At 46.0% G+C, this 18914-nt stretch overlaps 1 protein-coding gene across 1 annotated transcript; it reads right to left on the bottom strand.

Annotated features, from left to right (window-relative positions):
- Positions 1-849: 849 nt before the first annotated feature.
- On the bottom strand, positions 850-3892 carry LOC133359383 (calcium homeostasis modulator protein 6-like). The gene is made up of 2 exons (XM_061577784.1): positions 3293-3892; positions 850-1263 (listed from the first exon to the last, which is right to left on the bottom strand). The coding sequence occupies exons 1-2, from the start codon at positions 3890-3892 to the stop codon at positions 850-852; spliced, it is 1014 nt and encodes a 337-aa protein (XP_061433768.1).
- Between the last annotated feature and the right edge of the window lie 15022 nt (positions 3893-18914).

The following is an 18914-nucleotide window of genomic DNA, read 5'->3' as shown; positions in this document are numbered from 1 at the left end:
ACTAAATAGACAACACACACTATTGTAAGGCATCATCAAGTACAGCATTAACCACACGTCGTACTTTAATAAAAATGCCAAACACACGTGGCTCTGATCATAATAATGATGTACGCATTGTCTTTCAAACTGATTGGCCTACAACAAAGACGGCAGCCATCTTTATGGCCTTGGCTGTGCACTCGTGTTAGTAGACCAGAGTACTTCACCAAAAGGCGAACAGTACAAGGCAATGCAAGTATCAGAGAGCATTTAAAGCTCGGGTTGAATAGTCAACTCTATGGGATACCCTTTTTGATAATGGGAAAGGGGACCCGTAGATAACAATAACATCTTAAGAATCACAGTTAAGAGACAAAGAACATGAAAAGCGCTCAGACATTAAGATGATTACTACTACAAGTCGCTCAAACCTCTTCGCCCCGACAAAACCAGTGCTCTGTTGATCGAGGTGATGTCTCATTTAGCCCCCGACTCTGCATTCACACAACACTGGAAGGCGAGAGTGGGAAGAGGGTGAAATCGGTGAGCAAATAAGTCAAAGGTAACGCCAAGGGTTCTTAAATATATATTTCTGAGCTCACTTCAAAAAACATTAAATCAGAAAACGGTAAGCCACTGTCCTTTGCACCATAGACTGGTGACGTGGCCTAGCTGTGGTGCATTTGAAACAATCTTACATTCCCCTTTAAGTAAAATCAATGTCGCCCGACTCATAAATTCAGAATCCTTTGTGGTGCCGGCTCAATGTCACGGAAACGGCCATTGTGAACCCCACCCCCTACATCTCCCGCACCCCTGTTCTCAAGTCACCTGCACATCGCCTCCAGGGAACTCTGGGGGCCACGATTAAGTCGCCTGGTAAATGTCGGCTTCTCTTTCTTCCATGGCGAGGAGTGGCAATGCTTCGCCCGGCTCTCTCGATGCTGGTGGCCGCTGCTGTCGCTCCGATGGAAATCGGTGGCGGTCGAGGGGGCTGCCGCTTTCGCCGTCGTCCAGGTGTTCGTAGCCGGGCGGGAGGGATAAGCTCTCGCTCCCTTGCCTCACTCTGTCCAGGTGCTCAAAGAGCCGGATCGCGTTCTGCTCCGCCAGACGATTTGCAAACTCCGCCAATTTCTCGTCGATCTGCCTCTGCTCGCACTGAGCATACTGGTTCTTGAACAACGTCTCTATTTTTGCTCGGCGGATCTTGATGCATTGGTCCATAAGAACCACGAGGATAAAATTGAATATTATCAACACTAATGACGATAATGCCATGTCCTAAAAACAAAAATGCACAACAACATACCCTGTTGTACATTACACAATTCACACGGTTGACATCACCACCACGTTGCGTGATCAACGCGCCAACACACACAGCCTTGTTTTAGACGGCGAACTAAAAACAAGGGCACAAACATTCGTGGCCAATGTTATTTAGACGGCTGCAGCAGCAGCACCAGGAGGATGAGACAATTGATTTTTAATGTCGTTAATAATTGTCATCGCAAAAAGAACCATCATTTCCGACTGCTGCCTTGTTGCCCCAGGTACTCACCCATTCACTCATGCCTCCCCACTAGCTCAATAATACACCCACTCACCCACAACTCAGTCACCCACATCGTCAATACGGGACAGTTTGGCAATGGCTAAGGAATGACAAAGACAAGTCTAACACTTTCTGTTGATGATGAGATACCAGTGAGACAGGTGAGTGCTTTTGGCCTGGAAATAAAGAAGATAAATTACACTAAATTGATTTAAACAATTTGTAATTTAACCAGGTAAGGCCCACTGAGCTACGAGGCTTTTTCTTCAGAAGCGACCTGGCCATCACAAATTATAGCTCAAGGAAGTAGCTTATCACTTAGAAAATTATAGCAGCCAAATACTCAAAATGCATAAGGTTAATAATGAATGTGGAGGGAAACCTCGTAAGACCCAGAGACGCTCAATAAAACTAAACTATTTTTATCTGACCAGAAAGGGCCCACTGAGCTACGAGGCTCTTCTTTCAGAAGCGACCTGGCCATCACAAACGATAGCTCAACGAAGTGGCTTATCACGTAGAAAATTATAGCAGCCAAATAATGCGTGATGTTGATTATTCATTTGGAGGGAAAACCCGTAAGACCCAGAGACAAATCCACGGGACCACGGGAAGAGAGACACAGCAAACTCCATATATATGTAGTGTTGACAAAGTAGGCAGAGACTTCCCTTTGTAGGCAACACCGTTAATTCGCTTTAACGACTAAGAGCGCCCCTAACACGGAGAGGTAACGGCCTCTCCCACCCGATAGCCTAGAGGATACGTCCTCACACTTAGTGTGCCCTCACACTATATTCTGCTATCGGGAATTCCTCCGCTAAGGGGCCTAGGGGAGGCTATGCTCACCCGACCTTGCTAGGGTAATGGGTGCCGCCACTGAGCCGTTCGGACCTAGCTCTGACAAGGGCCGGGGGTCAGAAGTCCCAGGGCGCTATCTAGACGTCTTCGGGTCTTGAGGTGAGTGCGGACTGACTCATGCTGGGAGAGCTGCTGCCCTTTATATATTCCTCTCTCCCAACCGTCTTCTCTCTCGAGGGTCTGGGTCTGACCGTTGCCCCCCCCAGCCCCCTTCCTCAGTGGACTCTGGCCCCCTCACCTCGGGTCAACGGTTATTGTAGTCGTGGGTCGTACACCTGTCACTCAACAGCCCACTTGGCTGTTCTGCGCCCCCTACACACTGAGGGCGCCACTAGAGCTGAGTGTACGTGACCCATACAATACTGCTACGCAGGTAAGTACACCATATACAGCAGGCATAGTCAGGGTCGGAAGCGAACCCACGGCCTCCTGCATACTAGGCGAGGGAAATAACATCTCCTAGCCACTTCAGCGCCCACGTGCCTGCACTCAATTCTATTGTCAGGTGACTTTCTCACAAATCACAAAATACAGAATCATAATTTGTTTGAACAATAAACGTGGTCCTCAAATTGTATTTCTTTGTGACTGGAGTCTGGAGTCACAGCATTGTGTAAAGCCGATATCACAAATTAATTTACCTGTCCATATGGACGTCTATGATTGGAGATATGTCCACATGTAAGCGATTCAGATCCATGCAATCCAATTCGCAGCGTATAGCTCAGATGTGAATGCACCTTAAGACGTAAATGAAGTATTCTTGGCGTTTGTATTACAATACAGCATTGGAATTGCTACCTATTTGTGTATGTTGAACTTCGTGTACACCGTTCTTAGCAAACCGTGCTAATCGGAGGTCAATAGAGCAATGAACGTGTTTTTTTATTTTACCTGAGATTTGGCGCGGAGGAAGGTGACGATTTCCTTTCGGAGCTCATCGTTCGTCTCGTTTGAGACAAGGCCGAGGAACGGGTCCTCCAAGTTCTCACAGGGCACCTTTGCCAAAACGTCGTTCCGCTGCTGGTCACTTGCGAAACTCACGTTATTTAGCGCTGGAAAGCGCTGAAGGTTTACGAACTCGACTTGACCACATACGTAGGCGTCGCCGTGAAAGTAAGCTATTGTTAGCCAAATTAATGGTGCCAGAGAATAAGTGCTATTTCTCATTATTATTACGATTGGGACAAAAAAAAGCCATCGAAATATTAACAGACACTCGCCAGAAAGAATAATCGCTAATTTATGAATCGAACGTGCCTGTATCATTAAAGTTAAAGCAATCAACACCAAAGCTGGTACACGTAGAAACTGATATGCAGACGTTGCATTCTCTGGCCAGGTGCAAGGGCAGTGAAAGACAGTGAAAGTGAAGGTTTTCCCTGCTAGAGCAGACAGGATAGGCATAATCACGCCCGTGATTAAGGTAGCAATGCTAGGGAGGTATTTTCTGAAGCGTAAAAGACGAGAAAGCCATCCTTCCTCGCGCTCCATTTTGAATATACACAGATTCAGACTCTACACAGCAGCAGCAGCAGAAACAGAAGCAGCAGCAGGCTCGTTGTGTCTGAGGTGTTATGGTAGCCAGAAGCCACTATTTATACTATGTACTGCATAACCGAAGGAAGTGAAACCTGTTGGAATGTTTCACATGGATAAACATGTCAGAAGATTTGACTAAAGCCTGATAAATAACAGGGTTTGTGATGTACATCGTCTTATCACGTGGCACATTTGGGACGATCGAGTGGAACTGTTCTCAAAACACGCACGGGCAAGAAAACGCATATGGGAGGGGGAGGGGGGGGAGTCTTAAGGATTCTCTGGGGCAGGCACACGTCTTACGGTGTGTGAGTGTAAAAACCAAAATCGCTATTTCGCTCACTCGCTGTCTCGGCGAGCCAATGTCCTCTAACAACGATGTCAGCAATCATTGCCACCCATTTTGCTAATTTATTTTGCACGCAGGAGGGGAGACGGCATTCCCTTCTCGCGGTAGCTGTAACAATGCCCTCTCACTCTCGCTATATCCTGTGAGGGTTACGTTCTTGACAACACATCGCGAATGCAGAATCTGCACGTCGGAGGCTAAATGCCCAAAAAATGGCCTGTTTAGGGCCATAAACCGATCGTACGAGGTCTCTGAGTGTATCAAATAAACCTTGAAGGACTCTTAAACGCCTAAATGTGACTTCCAGGCCAGAAACCCCAAAGGAAAAATAACATGGACGCTCCTTCGCTTTGAAGAAGACATATGAATGGAAGTTACGGAATAAATGGATATATCTTTGCTGCCCCTATCTACCAGCTTCGTCAGGCAAGGCCTAACGGACAATGCTGCTTTGAAGTCCACCCACCGTAAGCGACAGCATATTGAAATAAGTCATCAAAGTCGGTCATCTGATGATAATCATCAATGTACACAAGTTGAAGACTAAGGTAACATCCATCACCACCTCTGCCCGCAACCCCCTCATTCGGATAGAGATGTGGGGTGATTTCAAAAGCCACACACACATATACAATGAGGGCTACTCAGACATTTACAAAGCCGGAGAGAAACTCGAGAAACGGTCGTCGGTGAAAGACACGTTCCTTTTGTATGACCCCAAACAACCTGGCATGATTGACTCAGTCTCATGGGAAAAAAATGAAAAAACCCCAAAATGATGCTTCGTTTCACAAAAATACAAGAACGGACAGATGCCATTAATTGCTTCATGAACAATTGTACACCGTATTTCCGAACTGACATAGTCCTGCAGTCACACAAATTCGATTACAGATATACCGGTCATGAATCTCAAAACCATGGGCGTGTTGGAAATATCCAAAGGCAAAATGTCCCGGCTTCAAAAGAAAAACCGAATCTCAATTGGTGAACATTGAACCAATACACTGTGATAAAAACACAGTTTATTTTAATCCGTACACCCCATCAGGTATCCAAATCAATCCCTCTTAACTTGGTTATTCATGGTTGGAAAATCCATCAAACACGTGAGGTCAACAATCTTGGTGTCCTTCTAGAATCTAGATAAAACTTAATAATTGCAGTCCCATGTCAACAGAACCGTGATAACCTTTTTTTCTACCTGAGAAATACATCCCGGTTCCGTCACATCCTTAACACTGCAGAAACTGAAAGACTGATCCACGCATTTGTTTCCTCCCACATTGACCACTCTTTTTGCCCAGTTTTTTTGGAACCCCATGCAAGCTCCTATACAGGCTGCACTATGTTCAAAATGGGGCCTCCAGTTTGCTAATTGGTTACAACCAATTATCATATTTTTTCTTCTGCCAAATGAGGTTCCAATGGTGGTTACAACCCTTTAATGATCACATCACACAACTGTGCTCCCATCCCTTCACTGGCTGCCTGTCCGTACCCGTATTGACTTTAAGATTATCTTGCTGTTGTTCAAGGCCTTCGACGTAATTGCTCCTCCCTACAGTCACTACCTGCTTCAGCCACATAAATACATTCTATCAAGATCATTAAGAACCTGAGATTGTGCATTGATCACCGTATCAAAGTCTCGCCTTCACACTTGGGGGTGGCGGTGCCTTTGCAATTTTGGCACCTGAAATCCAAGACACTTCATGCTCTTTAGCTATTTCCAATCGTCTTTCTTTCCCACTTCTTTCCTCGGTTGATGTTAACTATTTCTGCCTTCTCACACATAGCGTGCCCTGAGAACAAGTGTTTAAGGGCGTTTCATGAATTTAGATTATTATGAAGACTGAAAACTTTGATAAATTAATTAACACTTTGACACCTGTGAAGGGGTGATGGAAACTAAAACTACAATTTATTCTTACCAGGTAAGGCTCCACTGAACTGCCTAGCTTTTTTTCGGAAGCGGCCTGGCTATCACAAATGATAGCTCAACGAAGTGGCTGATGTCGTCATCATCATTATTACGTGGAAATGTATAGCAGCAACCAAATACTCAGAACCGATATTTTCCGAGGTAAAAAAATCGGAGGACCTGGAGAAAAATCCACACTACCACCACGCGATGAGAAAGATGTAAACACCAAATATATACCCGCAGCCATTGTCAGGGTCGGGGCTCGAACCCACTACAAACAAGCAATATGCACAAGCGAATTCAGAATGGAAGCTGTTGAAATATATATCTCGTTATTAAATGCATACAAAACGACCTGCAAATGTATATACATAGTTTTTTTTTTACTATAGATATACACACGAGGTGGATGCTATTCTTCCCATTTCACTGGCAGTAGTTGTGATGCTGCGTTCCATGGTATATTTAATGTTTGCAAAACAAGTTTTCTATAGCAAACCTAACAGTCATTCTTAATACAGTGAAACGATAACCATATAGAGTAATGATGCCCTAGTAGCTTGTATGACTATGTGGTACTGGGTACATACAACCAGAGCTCTCTACATTCCACATACATAATTAAATAATACGCGTTCGAATGATGTGGGTAAAAACGGTGTCTATAATTTAATTTGTGTCAAGCCCAAAGAAAACTTAAATCACAGTCAGTGTTTCTGAAAAGAAATTAGTTGTAAGTTGTCCGTACCACATAATGTTACAGGATGATGACCTCACAGTAAACCAACTGTAATGCCATCTGTGAAATAATTAGGAAGCCAAATGTGTCAGGGCATGGAGGGCGGAGTGAGTAATCAGTCCCAAGGTAGAACTCGTGACTTGGAATGTCCAAACTGTTGAGTCTGCGTGTCAGACCCATAGCGATTAGCTACGGTGGCTTAGGAGATGTTAACTACCTCGACTGGTATACAGGTGGTCGTTGGTTCGATCCCGACCCTGACAATGCCTGCTGCTGTATATTTATACTATGCGTCTCTCTCTCTCTTCCCATGGTTGAGTGGATTTTTCTTCGGGTGCTCCCATGTTTCCCTCCACATTTATAATCAAGGTCACGCGTTTAGAGAATATTTGGCTGCCGTAAATGTCCACGTACTGATAAGCCACAACATTGAACTATCATTTGTGGCCAGGTTACATCTGGAAAAGTGCTACATCGCTCAGTCGGCTTTACCTGCAAAAAAAATCTTATTAAAGGTAGATTATCTAAACGTGGTTTTAGTAGGTGGTGTTTGGGTAATGACGGGAGAAGTTCCATTGTCCTAATACCGTTAAAATTGTTTTGTAACTAAGCGTACAGCGTTATAACACCTTGCAGTAAATTTTTGCTGTTTAAGGGGGTTGGTTATGTGTGTATGGTGTGATTGTGATAGGGTTGTATGAGAGAGTTGTTGTGTGGTGCGATTGTGATTTGTTTGTGTGTGTGTTTCTGCGACGTCTGTCGTTATGAGTCAGTGCATTTGTGTGTACCTGTCAGTGTGTGCGTGTGTTTCATGTTATCTGCACCGGTTAAATACATTCAGGATGGCCCTACCTACGATCCATCCTTGGTTTCACCTGCAGGCTGGATCACAGTACGAGGCGCTCACAAACAAACACCCTGGTTGTGAAAGACGCATTACAGAAGATCTCTGGGGTTTGGTCTTCCACAAAGCTCATGGTCCACCCTCAGCTGAATCCGCTGCACACACCATGGCAGCAGGCAATTCTGATGATACCCTGATGCACAAATGGAAAATAAAAATAAAACTCTCCAGCAGTGTGCGACTGTGCTCATCCTGAATAGAGACCGTAATACATATAACGAGGCAATGCCCCGATCCACAAATATGAAGGAGACATCACAGCGTTAATGATGATCCACGACTCTGCTTTCTCCTGACGCGATGGTCTGGCTTGATCACCCGAATGTAAAATTGTAGCTGTAATATCTGCCATCTACATCAGTAGCCGTACGACAAGAATAATATTTTTTAATGATCTGGAAACAGTCCCCATCGTCAGTGAGAATCCTCTGAATGGCTCACACTTTAAACGGAGAATCGCCCTTGGCCCTGATTGGCCAACTGTCGCTCGTCCCAGGGCTCTGTCACGTGCTGAACGCGAACGACTGGCCGCAAGCCCAATTGGCTTGCTGCCAGATGTACGATCTGATTGGCAGAATAAACGCGTGTGTGAGCTTCCGATTGGCCAGGGTATTTGAAAGGAGAAACACCCGTGTAATAAAATGTATCAAGACGCTGTAACGCATAGTAGTAGGCTTTTGCGACCAATATTATCCATTATAAACTTTTTTTGGTTAGATCGTGTAAATATAAATGTGTCGTCAACCCTGCCAGCTTCGATGAAGCTCGTTGTTGTTGTAATCACCAGCCAAACGTCATGGTACTCAAATTCTAAATATTGTAGGTTTACTCTCCAACACACAACTGGTGTGCTGTAATTGGCACGTCTAGTTTTCGGGGAAAACCTAACAAAATTGTCGGTGTCGAGTGGTGGCAGGTTTAACGACGCATTTCTGTTTACGTGAGCTAACGCTACAACAACAAAACCTTAACTATATTATGTATTACGAGGCAACTGCAGAGAGCAGCACAGACTAAAGATTTCAGTTTTGTTGCCAGAAAAAAGAGGAAAAACCCTATTATTATATTTTGGTACTGGCATAGAAGGTCTAATGATGTAGATGCTTACCTCGAGCCCTCATTACTTTGATAGTGCATTGTCTTTGAGCTGTTTGCCTTTTGGCATCCTCTGGTCGAGCACCAATTGAGACGAGGCTCAAAAGAAAGCCATCTCTGGTGTGGACCAATCAGTGTCAAGGACAATGCATATATTATCAGAGTGTGTTTTTTGTTTGCATTTTGACCACAAGTATTGTGGTTAATGCATGCATGATTCCTTGTAAAAGTTTCAGTTTTGTTGCGAGAAAAAAGGGGAAAAACCCTATTATTATTAGAGAGCATTTAAAGCTCGGGTTGAGCAGTCATATCTATGGGATACCCTTTTTGATACTGGCTAAAGGGCCCCCATAGAAAACAATAACATCTTTAAGAATCACGGTTAAGAGACAAAGAACATGAAAAGTGCGCCAACATTAAGATGATTACTACTACTACAAGTCGCTCGAACCTCTTCGGCCCGACAAGACCAGTGCTCTGTTGATCGAGGTAATGTCTCATTTAGCCACCGACTTTGCATTCACACAACACTGGAAGGCGAGAGTGGAAAGAGGGTCGAAGTCGGTGAGAACAAAAGTCAAAGGTAATGCTGAGGGTCCTTAAATATGTATTTCTGAGATCACTTCAAATAGACATCCAATCAGCAAACGGTAAGCCATTGTCCTTCCCACCATAGGCTGGTGATGTGGCCTAGCTGTGGTGCATTTTCCACTTGTTTACGGTCCCTTAAGTTAAATCAATGACGCCCGACTCAAACTCAATATTTCGTGGTGCCGGCTCATTGTTATGGACGGGCCATTGTCAACCCCTCCCACTGCATCTCCTGCACCCTTGTTCCCAATCACCTGCACATCGCCTCCAGGGGACTTTGGGGAGCACGTTTAGGTCGCCTGGTCAATGTCGGCTTCTCTATCTTCCATGGCGAGGAGTGGCAACGCTTCACCTGGCTCTCTCGATGTCGGTGTCGCTCCAATGGAAATCGTTGGCTGTCGAGGAGGCTTGATCACGCCCTTTGAATGTAGACTCTACATAGCAGCAGGAGAAACAGAAGCAGCAGTAGGCTTGTTGTGTCTGAAGTGTTGCTGAAGCCAGAAGCCACTTTTTTATGCTATTTGTAGTGACTAACTCGGAGACGATAAGACTTGGAGGCACTTCTTTATTAACAAGCACCATCGGGGTGAACGCTCTAAAAATTTGTTCGCCTATTGTCAGCGACGTTACTCAGCCAGGACAGTTGGTAGGCTGCCTGACTGGTGGTACCCCGCGATGGTGAAGACGGAGGTGACGAAAAGAAGAACGGTTAAGATGGTGAGAAGAATTGTGAAGATGACGAGAAGAACGGTGACGAAGACTTCAGCAGCACGACGGGGATCCCATTCCAACAATAGCCCTGAGGTCCCCTACAGCGGCCCCTCTTATACTGTCAGCGTGGCCTCGCTCCACCCCCGGCCTTGCCCCTTTTCTGGAACCTACCAGCGGGTTCTTGATGTGCCCCTTCTGTGACCTTTCCCCTAGATCCCCCTCTGGTCTATATCCTGGCCTGCTGACGTTATGGCTGCCAAACACCACAGATCCCCTTCACTGCCAGTAGCCAGCGCTATGCTACTACACTATGCCACTACGTATTTTTTACCGAAGTGAAACCTGTTGAAATGTTTCACACAGATCAACACGTCATTGGATCTGGCTAAAGCCTGATAAATAACGGGGTTTGTAATGTACACCGCCATATCACATGGCATATTGAGGACGGTCGAATGGAACTGTTCTCAAAACACGCAATGGCAATAAATGCACAAAGGAGGAAGGGGGGGGTTAAAGGTTCTCGAGGGCAGGCACACGTCTTGCGGTGCGTGAGTGTAAATAACCTAAATCGCCATTTTGCTTGCTCACTGCCTCTCGTCGCGCCAATAACAGCACCTGTTACGCATTATTTTTACGTTACCTTAATCGCAACTAATTACCCTCTCTCTCTCACTATATCCCGCGTGGGTTACGTTCTTGACAACGTATCACGAATGCAGAATCTGCACATGGTACCATCACCTCGGCGGCTAAATGCCCAAAAAGGGCCTTTTTATGGCCAGAAACTGATTGTACGAGGTCTCCGAGTGTACCAAATAAATGTTGAAGGACTCTTAAAGGCCTGAATGTGACTTCCAGGTCAGAAACCCCATGGGAATATAACATGGACGCCCCGTTGCTTTGCAAAAGACATGTAAATGGAAAGTTACGGAATTAATGGACATATTTTTGCTGCCCCTATCTACCAGCTTCGTCAGGCAAAACCTAACGGACTATGCTGCTTTGAAGTCCACCCACCATAAGCGACAGCTTATTGAAATAAGTCATCAAAGTCGGTCATCTGATGATAATCATCAATGTACACAAGCTGCCAACGAAGGTAACATCCATCATCACCCCTGCCCGCAACCCCCCCCCCCCCCCACCCGGATATAGATGTGGGGTGATTTCAAAAGCCACCACACAAACACACATACAATAAGAGCTACTCAGACATTTACAAAGCCGGAGAGAACTCGAGAAACGGTCGTCGGTGAAACACACGTTCCTTATGTATGACCCCAAACAACCTGGCAAGATTGACTCAGTCCCATGGAGAAAAAAGGACAAAAAACACAGAATGATGCTTCGTCTCACAAAAATACAAAACGGACTGCTGCCACTAATTGCTTCATGGACAATTGTACACCGAATTTCTGAACCAAAACAGGCCTGCAGTCACACACAGTCGATTATAGATATACCGGTCATGAATCTCAAAACCAGGGGCGCGTTAGAAATACCAAAGGCAAACTGTCCAAGCTTCGAAAGAAAACCCAAAAGTCAATTGATGAACCTAGAACCAATAAACGGTGATAAAAACACAGTTTATGTTCATTGGTACACCCCATCAGGTATCCAAAGCAATCCCTCTTAACTTGGTTATTGATGGTTGGAACATCCATCCAACACGTGAGGTCAACAATCTTGGTGTCCTTCTAGATCAAACTTTATTCTTTCAGTCGCATGTCAACAGAACCGTGATCGCCTCTTTTTTTCCACCCCAGAAACACATCCCGGCTCCATCACATCCTTAACACTGCAGAAACTGAAAGACTGATCGACGCATTTGTTTTCTCTCACATTAACCACTCTAATTATTCCTTTTTAGTAACCCCGATCAAGCTCCTAAACAGGATGCAATATGTTAAAAATGCGGCTGCCAGTGTGCTAATTGGTTACAGTGGTCCAAATTGCCGTGCACTCGTCATTGGTCCCATTTGGCATAATGCCAACCGAGCGCTTAAAATAAGCAATCTATATATATAAAATCGCAAATCTGTCTGTCTGTCTGTGTGTGTGTCTGTGTGGCCGGACCATACGCAGTTTCATTGGACGGCGGTTGCCCCTGGCAACGGGTAGCGACGCATTCGCTGCGGGGTGGACGCCATTTTTAATTCCCGTTAAAAATATGCGCACGCATTAACACGCGACTCTGAGGTAAATTCATCAAAGTTTTACGTCCTCTTCACTCCCCCCCCCCACCACAATGTGTGCAATTACTATTATAGGGTCGGTAGATAATAAAATTATAGCGATTAGACAGTATTATAGTAGCGCGGGGGGGGGGGGGTACCGGACCCAGTACCCAGCCTCAGCCGGGTGGGCAATCTCGGCGAGGCCGGAGGCTCTGCACGGTACTAGGCCTCGACACCCACCACGCGACTCTGAGGTAAATTCATCAAAGTTTTACGTCTTCTTCACTCCCCCCCCCACCCCAATGTGTGCAATTACTATTATAGGGTCGGTAGATAATACAATTATAGCGATTAGACAGTATTATTGTAGCGCGGGGGGGGGGGGGAATGGCACCCGTACCCAGCCTCAGCCGGCTGGGCAATTTAGGCGAGGCCGGAGGCTCTGCACGGTACTAGGCCTCGACACCCCACCACACTATAGGCCGTACATATTACTGCACAGCGGCCGAGGAGATCATGGCTAAGGGGGGGGGGGGCAGGGGTAGCAGCCCATCTGTGTATATATGTAAGGTTATTAAGAAATATATTTTTCACCCGGGCAACGCCGGGTACTTATGCTAGTGAAGCATATATATATTATAGGAGTGGTTCTTATCCTTCACTGCAGGCTGCACCCCTTTGGTTCTCAATCAAAGTAGTGACTTACGTGTCTCGTCCTTAATTAGTGTTTCGATCTGGAATTGGATTGCATGGATCTGAAAATCCGGCCGTGTCTCGCACCCCCAGAAAGGGCATCTCGCACAGTCAGGTCAAGAACCACTGCATTAGAGGTATGAAAAACAAGAAAAGGTTTAGTACCCTTTTGGAAATACAAAAGGAATTGTGTTATTATGTTGAAACACCAAATTGAAACCATTTTCAAGGAATTAAGTTCACATTAACCACACGCAGGACTTGTGGTGAACATGCAAACAAACATGATCGGATAATACATGGGCTTTGTCTTTGAAACGGATTGGCCTACAACAGAGACAGCCTTATATATGGCCTGGTCTCTATATCAGTGTCAGACCAGAGAGAACAACGCCAAAAGGCGAACAGTACAAAGACAATGCCCGTATCAGAGCATGTAAAACTATGGGTGAGCAGCTATATCATAGGCAGTATAAAAGTATTATTCCTTGCAAAAGGTATATATTTGGTCTTCTTGGTTCTTTCGGTAAAGTCACGTAGAAGGGAAGTAATAAAATAATAAAAATAAAACATAATAAAATTATTCTCATGACGTTTCGGCCACAACGCAAGCAGCCGTCCTCAGGTGATAACCAGGTCTGTCGGGGAGACAGCGTCTGAATGAAACAGCACACGAGCTTGGAGCATATATATAAGCTGGGTTGGAAGGGGGGGAAAGGGCGCCTTGACAAAATAATTTTGCATATTTATGGGAAATGCAGAAATGTGATTAGTACTAATTATGCCCGTGCATTATGCAGGATTAGCAGCATCAAAGGGAGGGGATATGGGAAATGCAGGTATGTGAATAGTACTAATTATGCCCGTGCATTATGCAGGATTAGCAGCATCAAAGGGAGGGGTAGCATTAATAAAGGGAAGGAGTGTTAATAGTATGTAGCTGCAGTAACTAAAACCAACACTTAAACAACTAATGCTACCCCTCCCTTTGATGCTGCTAATCCTGAATCCCTGCAGTCACGAAAGCTTTAAATCGAAATATATATTTGGTGTTTGAACATCTTAACACAACACCTCCTATTGTATCGCCAGAAAGAGTAAACACCTCATCTTTTATTTTAATACTTTGATACTGACCAATTAAAAAGTCCGGTGATATATTCGAGGTGTTGCACACTCGCAATGAAGGACGTGGACAGGTGCTCCAAATCGAGGCAAACACATTTATTGTGGTTAATTTGTAAGATAGAACAGCACGTGTGTCACACAGCAATTCTTCAACTGAGTCGCCATTAACCATGTGACTGGTGTACAAATGCCGTTAATTAAATACAGTTTTTCTTAAACCCAATTCTACTACCGATAAACCATCTATATTTTTGACAGTAACCTTTGCACTTCATTATTCGCATATTACTTTAATCATAAGCTGTATGTCTATCTATACCATCAACTTATATCTGTATCTTACACCCATTACCTGTACTGTGTGTGTACAGTATAAGTACAGTGCTTGTCACCATTGTACAACTTGCTACTATACATGTGTTATATTCTCAATAGCATTGCAAGTATTCATACTCTGGGTGCATGAGCATGGTTAGAGAATTAACAGTATTAGGGTTAGATAATTACAAGCATTAACTACAGTGCGTCATCCTTTACAATGCACAGTGCTAAAACCCCTCCAAATAAATATATCACAAACTAACAATTCAAAGCCAAGCTTGAAATCTATAACAAATCTAGAACATTTCTATAACGATCAAAAACAACCTTTGTGTCCTTTTCTGTAAGATGAAACAGTACGTGTGTCACACACAATTCTTCAACCGCGTTGCCATTAACCAAGTGACTGGTTAATCAATAACCCTGCCAGCCACCTATAGGCCCAACTCAGTTATTGCTTGCTGGTGTACACACGTACATTGATGTACTGCACAGCATAAGAAAATAATTTTAAAAAGTGATCCATTCCTAATGTGCCACAGAGGTAATAGCGATATTTTCAAAAACCGGCCCACCGGTCCCCTCTGAATGGAGCGGCCCCCACCGGGAAAGGGGGGGGGCATTTGCCTCCATGGACTGCTGCCCGTGGCCCAGTCCAGGGGGGGCTGCTGGGTGCGGGTGGAAGAGAAATGGGGTGAGTGGGGCATGGTGAAGAGGAGCGTGGTGAAGGTGGGCGTGGTTAAGGGGGCAGTGACAATGGATCCCTGGCCTCGCGGTGCAGAGAGTAGGTTTAGGTTTGTGAGCGGTGCTACTGGGGCAGGGGAGTTCCACCGTGAGCCGTCGTGCAGAGCGACAGGAGCCGGAGAAAAGTTGGACGACCGAGAGTAGAGGCGGGGTGTCAAAGGACAAAAAACAAATTTCATCTTGAGAAATGCTTTTTTCTTACGTGTTTACTTTATTGCAGATACATAAGAGACCCGTACAGATACCCATACAGAAACATAGAGATATAGACCTGTAAAGATAGATACATAGACACAGAGAAAGATATTTATCCAGGTCGTGGCGCTTAGTCTCTTGCCTGCTTTTCCGGGCTCACCTTTAAATTGGCGTTACTATTATATTTTTGGTCAGCCAGGTCACTCCCGTGTGTATTGTGAGTCGAGTCTAGCGAGCACGATCGAGACCAATTCACCCGAGGCGATTCAATAGCGTTGGTCCGTCTTTAAATTGTGGACAACCTGCCAGTTTTCACGAAGTTGCGCATCTCGAGAATACCATGGTGCACTCCCAATGTTAATGTTACAGGATGACCCCTTTATCCCAAAACTCACACCTAAGCCTACGCGTTCCCGAACACTCACACACCTTTAAATAAAACGGCACTTTTAGCCTCAGACTGTGGCGTTTACCACCGGCTTTGGTCGACATTCACAAGCAACCGAACTCCAGGTGAAGCTCTACCCAGCCACCACCGACCTGATACCGTCCGCCAAAGCAGAGGAAGTGAGCCAGGCGAGGTACCTGCTGGCTCGTTCCCACCATAGGGTGGCGCTAGAAGCAGCCTCCACCTCTCCCCTCCCCTTCTGCTGAAGTTCCTTTGCGTGCCTTTGCTCCCCACCTGGCGTCTAAGCCTGAAGTTTCGCCGTTTGCTTGGACTGCTCCTGTTCCCTGCCGGCTGGCGCTCGACAGCAGAGATGCTTGTGGCTGGCGGGGTCTTCCTGCATTCACCCTGCACCTCTATAATGTGGTGGTCCCTATTTGTAGGAAGAAGAGATGCCTCGCTCAAATGTGATTAATGCCTTGATATAATTTGGTCTTCCATCCGTTCCAAACACAATTGCACGGCTTGCTGCACGCCTTTATATTTTCAATTACTTTCTGGACATGGTTCTATCTCTTCTCACTTTTTTCCAGAACCTTATTTTCCCCAACCCCTTTACCCTAAAGAGGGGGACCGCAACCTCACCATTTTATTTTCCCTTGAGAGTTAATTGTGCTATGTAACACAGATATATTTGGATATATATAGACACATGAATATATACGCTCAGATACATCTAGACCCATACAAATGTTGTGGGTTAAATTCAGACGCACACTGGAACTTTGGAGACAACACTATTTATTAGGTAACATAACAATTAACACTTAAAATAACGACTTAAGGTGGTAGCCACCTTTCCTATCTTAACTAACACACGTGGATACTACATCACTGGACCAGGACAGCCCAACACGCTGCCTGGTCCACTAGCAGAGACCGGAGAGCTCCATCCCAGAAATGACCCAGCAGCAGAGCAGAACAGCCCAGAACAGCCCAGCTCCCCATCCACACCCCACTTATAACCACTCCGGCGTGGCTGGCCCCACCCCAGGCCACGTCCCCCTTCCCGATCCTTCGGGAAGGCCCGACGCCAATCACGTGACTCCCCTGGTGCCCCTGGCCCCCCTTTATCCGGTCACGTGTCCTGTTGGGTTCACGCAGAGTGTCACAGCCCGACACGACCCCCGTGACACCTGCCTACAGCCCCCATACCGAGCCAATACAGTAGTGTCGTTCTACTACACTACACAAATACATAGAGATCATCACCATGGCTTGGCTTCGCGAACGAAGATCTAGGAAGGACATCCACGTCTTCTGCAGGCACGCTGGTGGCTGAAGAGGCCTATGCGGGACAAGCAGGTCCTGCCACAACGGCTGCAAGTATAGGTCTCATCTGGGATGGGTGCTGAGGGATCATGGTTCTTCATCCTTTTCCTTTTGTCCTCCATACGGGCCTTGCGGGTATCTTCGAAGAAGGAGGTGGCCTGGTGGACTGTGTGCCGCCAGGAGTTGCGATCAGCTGCTTGTGTTGCCCACTGACGGTGATCGATGCAGCAAGCAGTGAGGGACTTCTTCAGGGAGTCTTTGTATCGCTTTCGTGGTGCCCCTATGTCGCGATGGCCAGAGGACAGTTCTCCATACAGCGCAATCTTAGGTAAGCGGTGGTTCTCCATCCTGGCGATGTGCCCTGCCCAACGAAGCTGTGTCTTGAGGACCATGGCCTCGATGCTGATGACCTTCGCTGACTTGAGGACTTCAGTGTTGGCGACGAAGTCACTCCAGTGAATATTGAAGATTGTGCGGAGGCAGCGCTGATGGAAACGCTCGAGGAGACTCAGGTGACGACGGTACGTGACCCAGGACTCAGCGCCATACAGGAGAGTGGTCAGCACAACAGCTTTGTAGACGTTGACCTTTGTGGCTCTTTTAAGGTTTCTGTTGTTCCAGACACGTTTGTATAGTCTGCCAAATGCACTGTTTGCCTTGGCCAGCCTGTTGTCGACTTCGTTGTCGATCTTGGCGTCAGACGAGATGACGCACCCCAAGTAGCTGAACTGGTGGACAGCTTTCAGTTCTGTTTGTTCAATGAAGATGCTTGGTGGATGGTGCTCCTCATGGGGTGCGGACTGATGAAGAACTTCAGTCTTCCCCAGGCTGACTTCAAGGCCGAAGATCTGAGCTGTTTTCGCGAAACAGGACGTAATTCGCTGCATAGCTGCCTCTGTATGAGCAAGGAGGGTGGCATCGTCAGCAAAAAGCAGCTCCCTGATCAGTTGCTCCATGGTCTTTGTGTGGGCCTGCAAACGCCTCAGGTTGAACACGCTCCCGTCGAGACGAAAACGGATGTATACGCCATCAGCGTCGTCGAGGTCCTCTGTGACCTGCTGGAGCATCATGCTGAACAAAATGGTGAACAGCGTGGGAGCAAGAACACAGCCCTGTTTCACGCCGTTTGCAATAGGGAAGGGCTGCGAGAGATTGTTGCTATGTCTGACTTGTCCAAGCTGGTCTTCATGAAGCTGGACGATCATGGTGAGGAACTTCGGTGGGCAGCCTAGCTTGTCCAGGATTTTCCAAAGTCCCTTGCCTGCTCACGGTGTCAAACGCTTTTGTCAGGTCCACAAACGTGACGTACAGTGCTTTGTTTTGCTCCCGGCACTTTTCCTGAATCTGCCTCAGGACAAACACCATGTCTGTGGTTCCCCGGTTGGCTCTAAAGCCGCACTGGGTCTCTGGGAGGTGATCTTCAGCTATTGCGGGTACCAGTCTATTCAGCAGTACTCTACAATAATAAACACCTATACAGACACATGTAGATCCATAGAGACATATATATAGAGACAGCTATCCAGAAACATATAGATACATCGAGACAGAGATAAATAAAGACCCATGCAGATACATATATTCATAATACAGATGTTTGGGTTAGATCGCTTCAGTATAAATGTGTCACAACCCTCCACCACCCGACACAGACAGTAAGGTTTGTCACGTAAACAAAAC

This window comes from Lethenteron reissneri, chromosome 65 (assembly GCF_015708825.2).
Source record: "Lethenteron reissneri isolate LAM-NWPU_2019-01 chromosome 65, ASM1570882v1, whole genome shotgun sequence".
Taxonomy (NCBI): Eukaryota; Metazoa; Chordata; class Hyperoartia; order Petromyzontiformes; family Petromyzontidae; genus Lethenteron; species Lethenteron reissneri.
The sequence above is the reverse complement of the archived record's forward strand: the minus strand, read 5'-3'. Positions and strand labels throughout refer to the sequence as shown.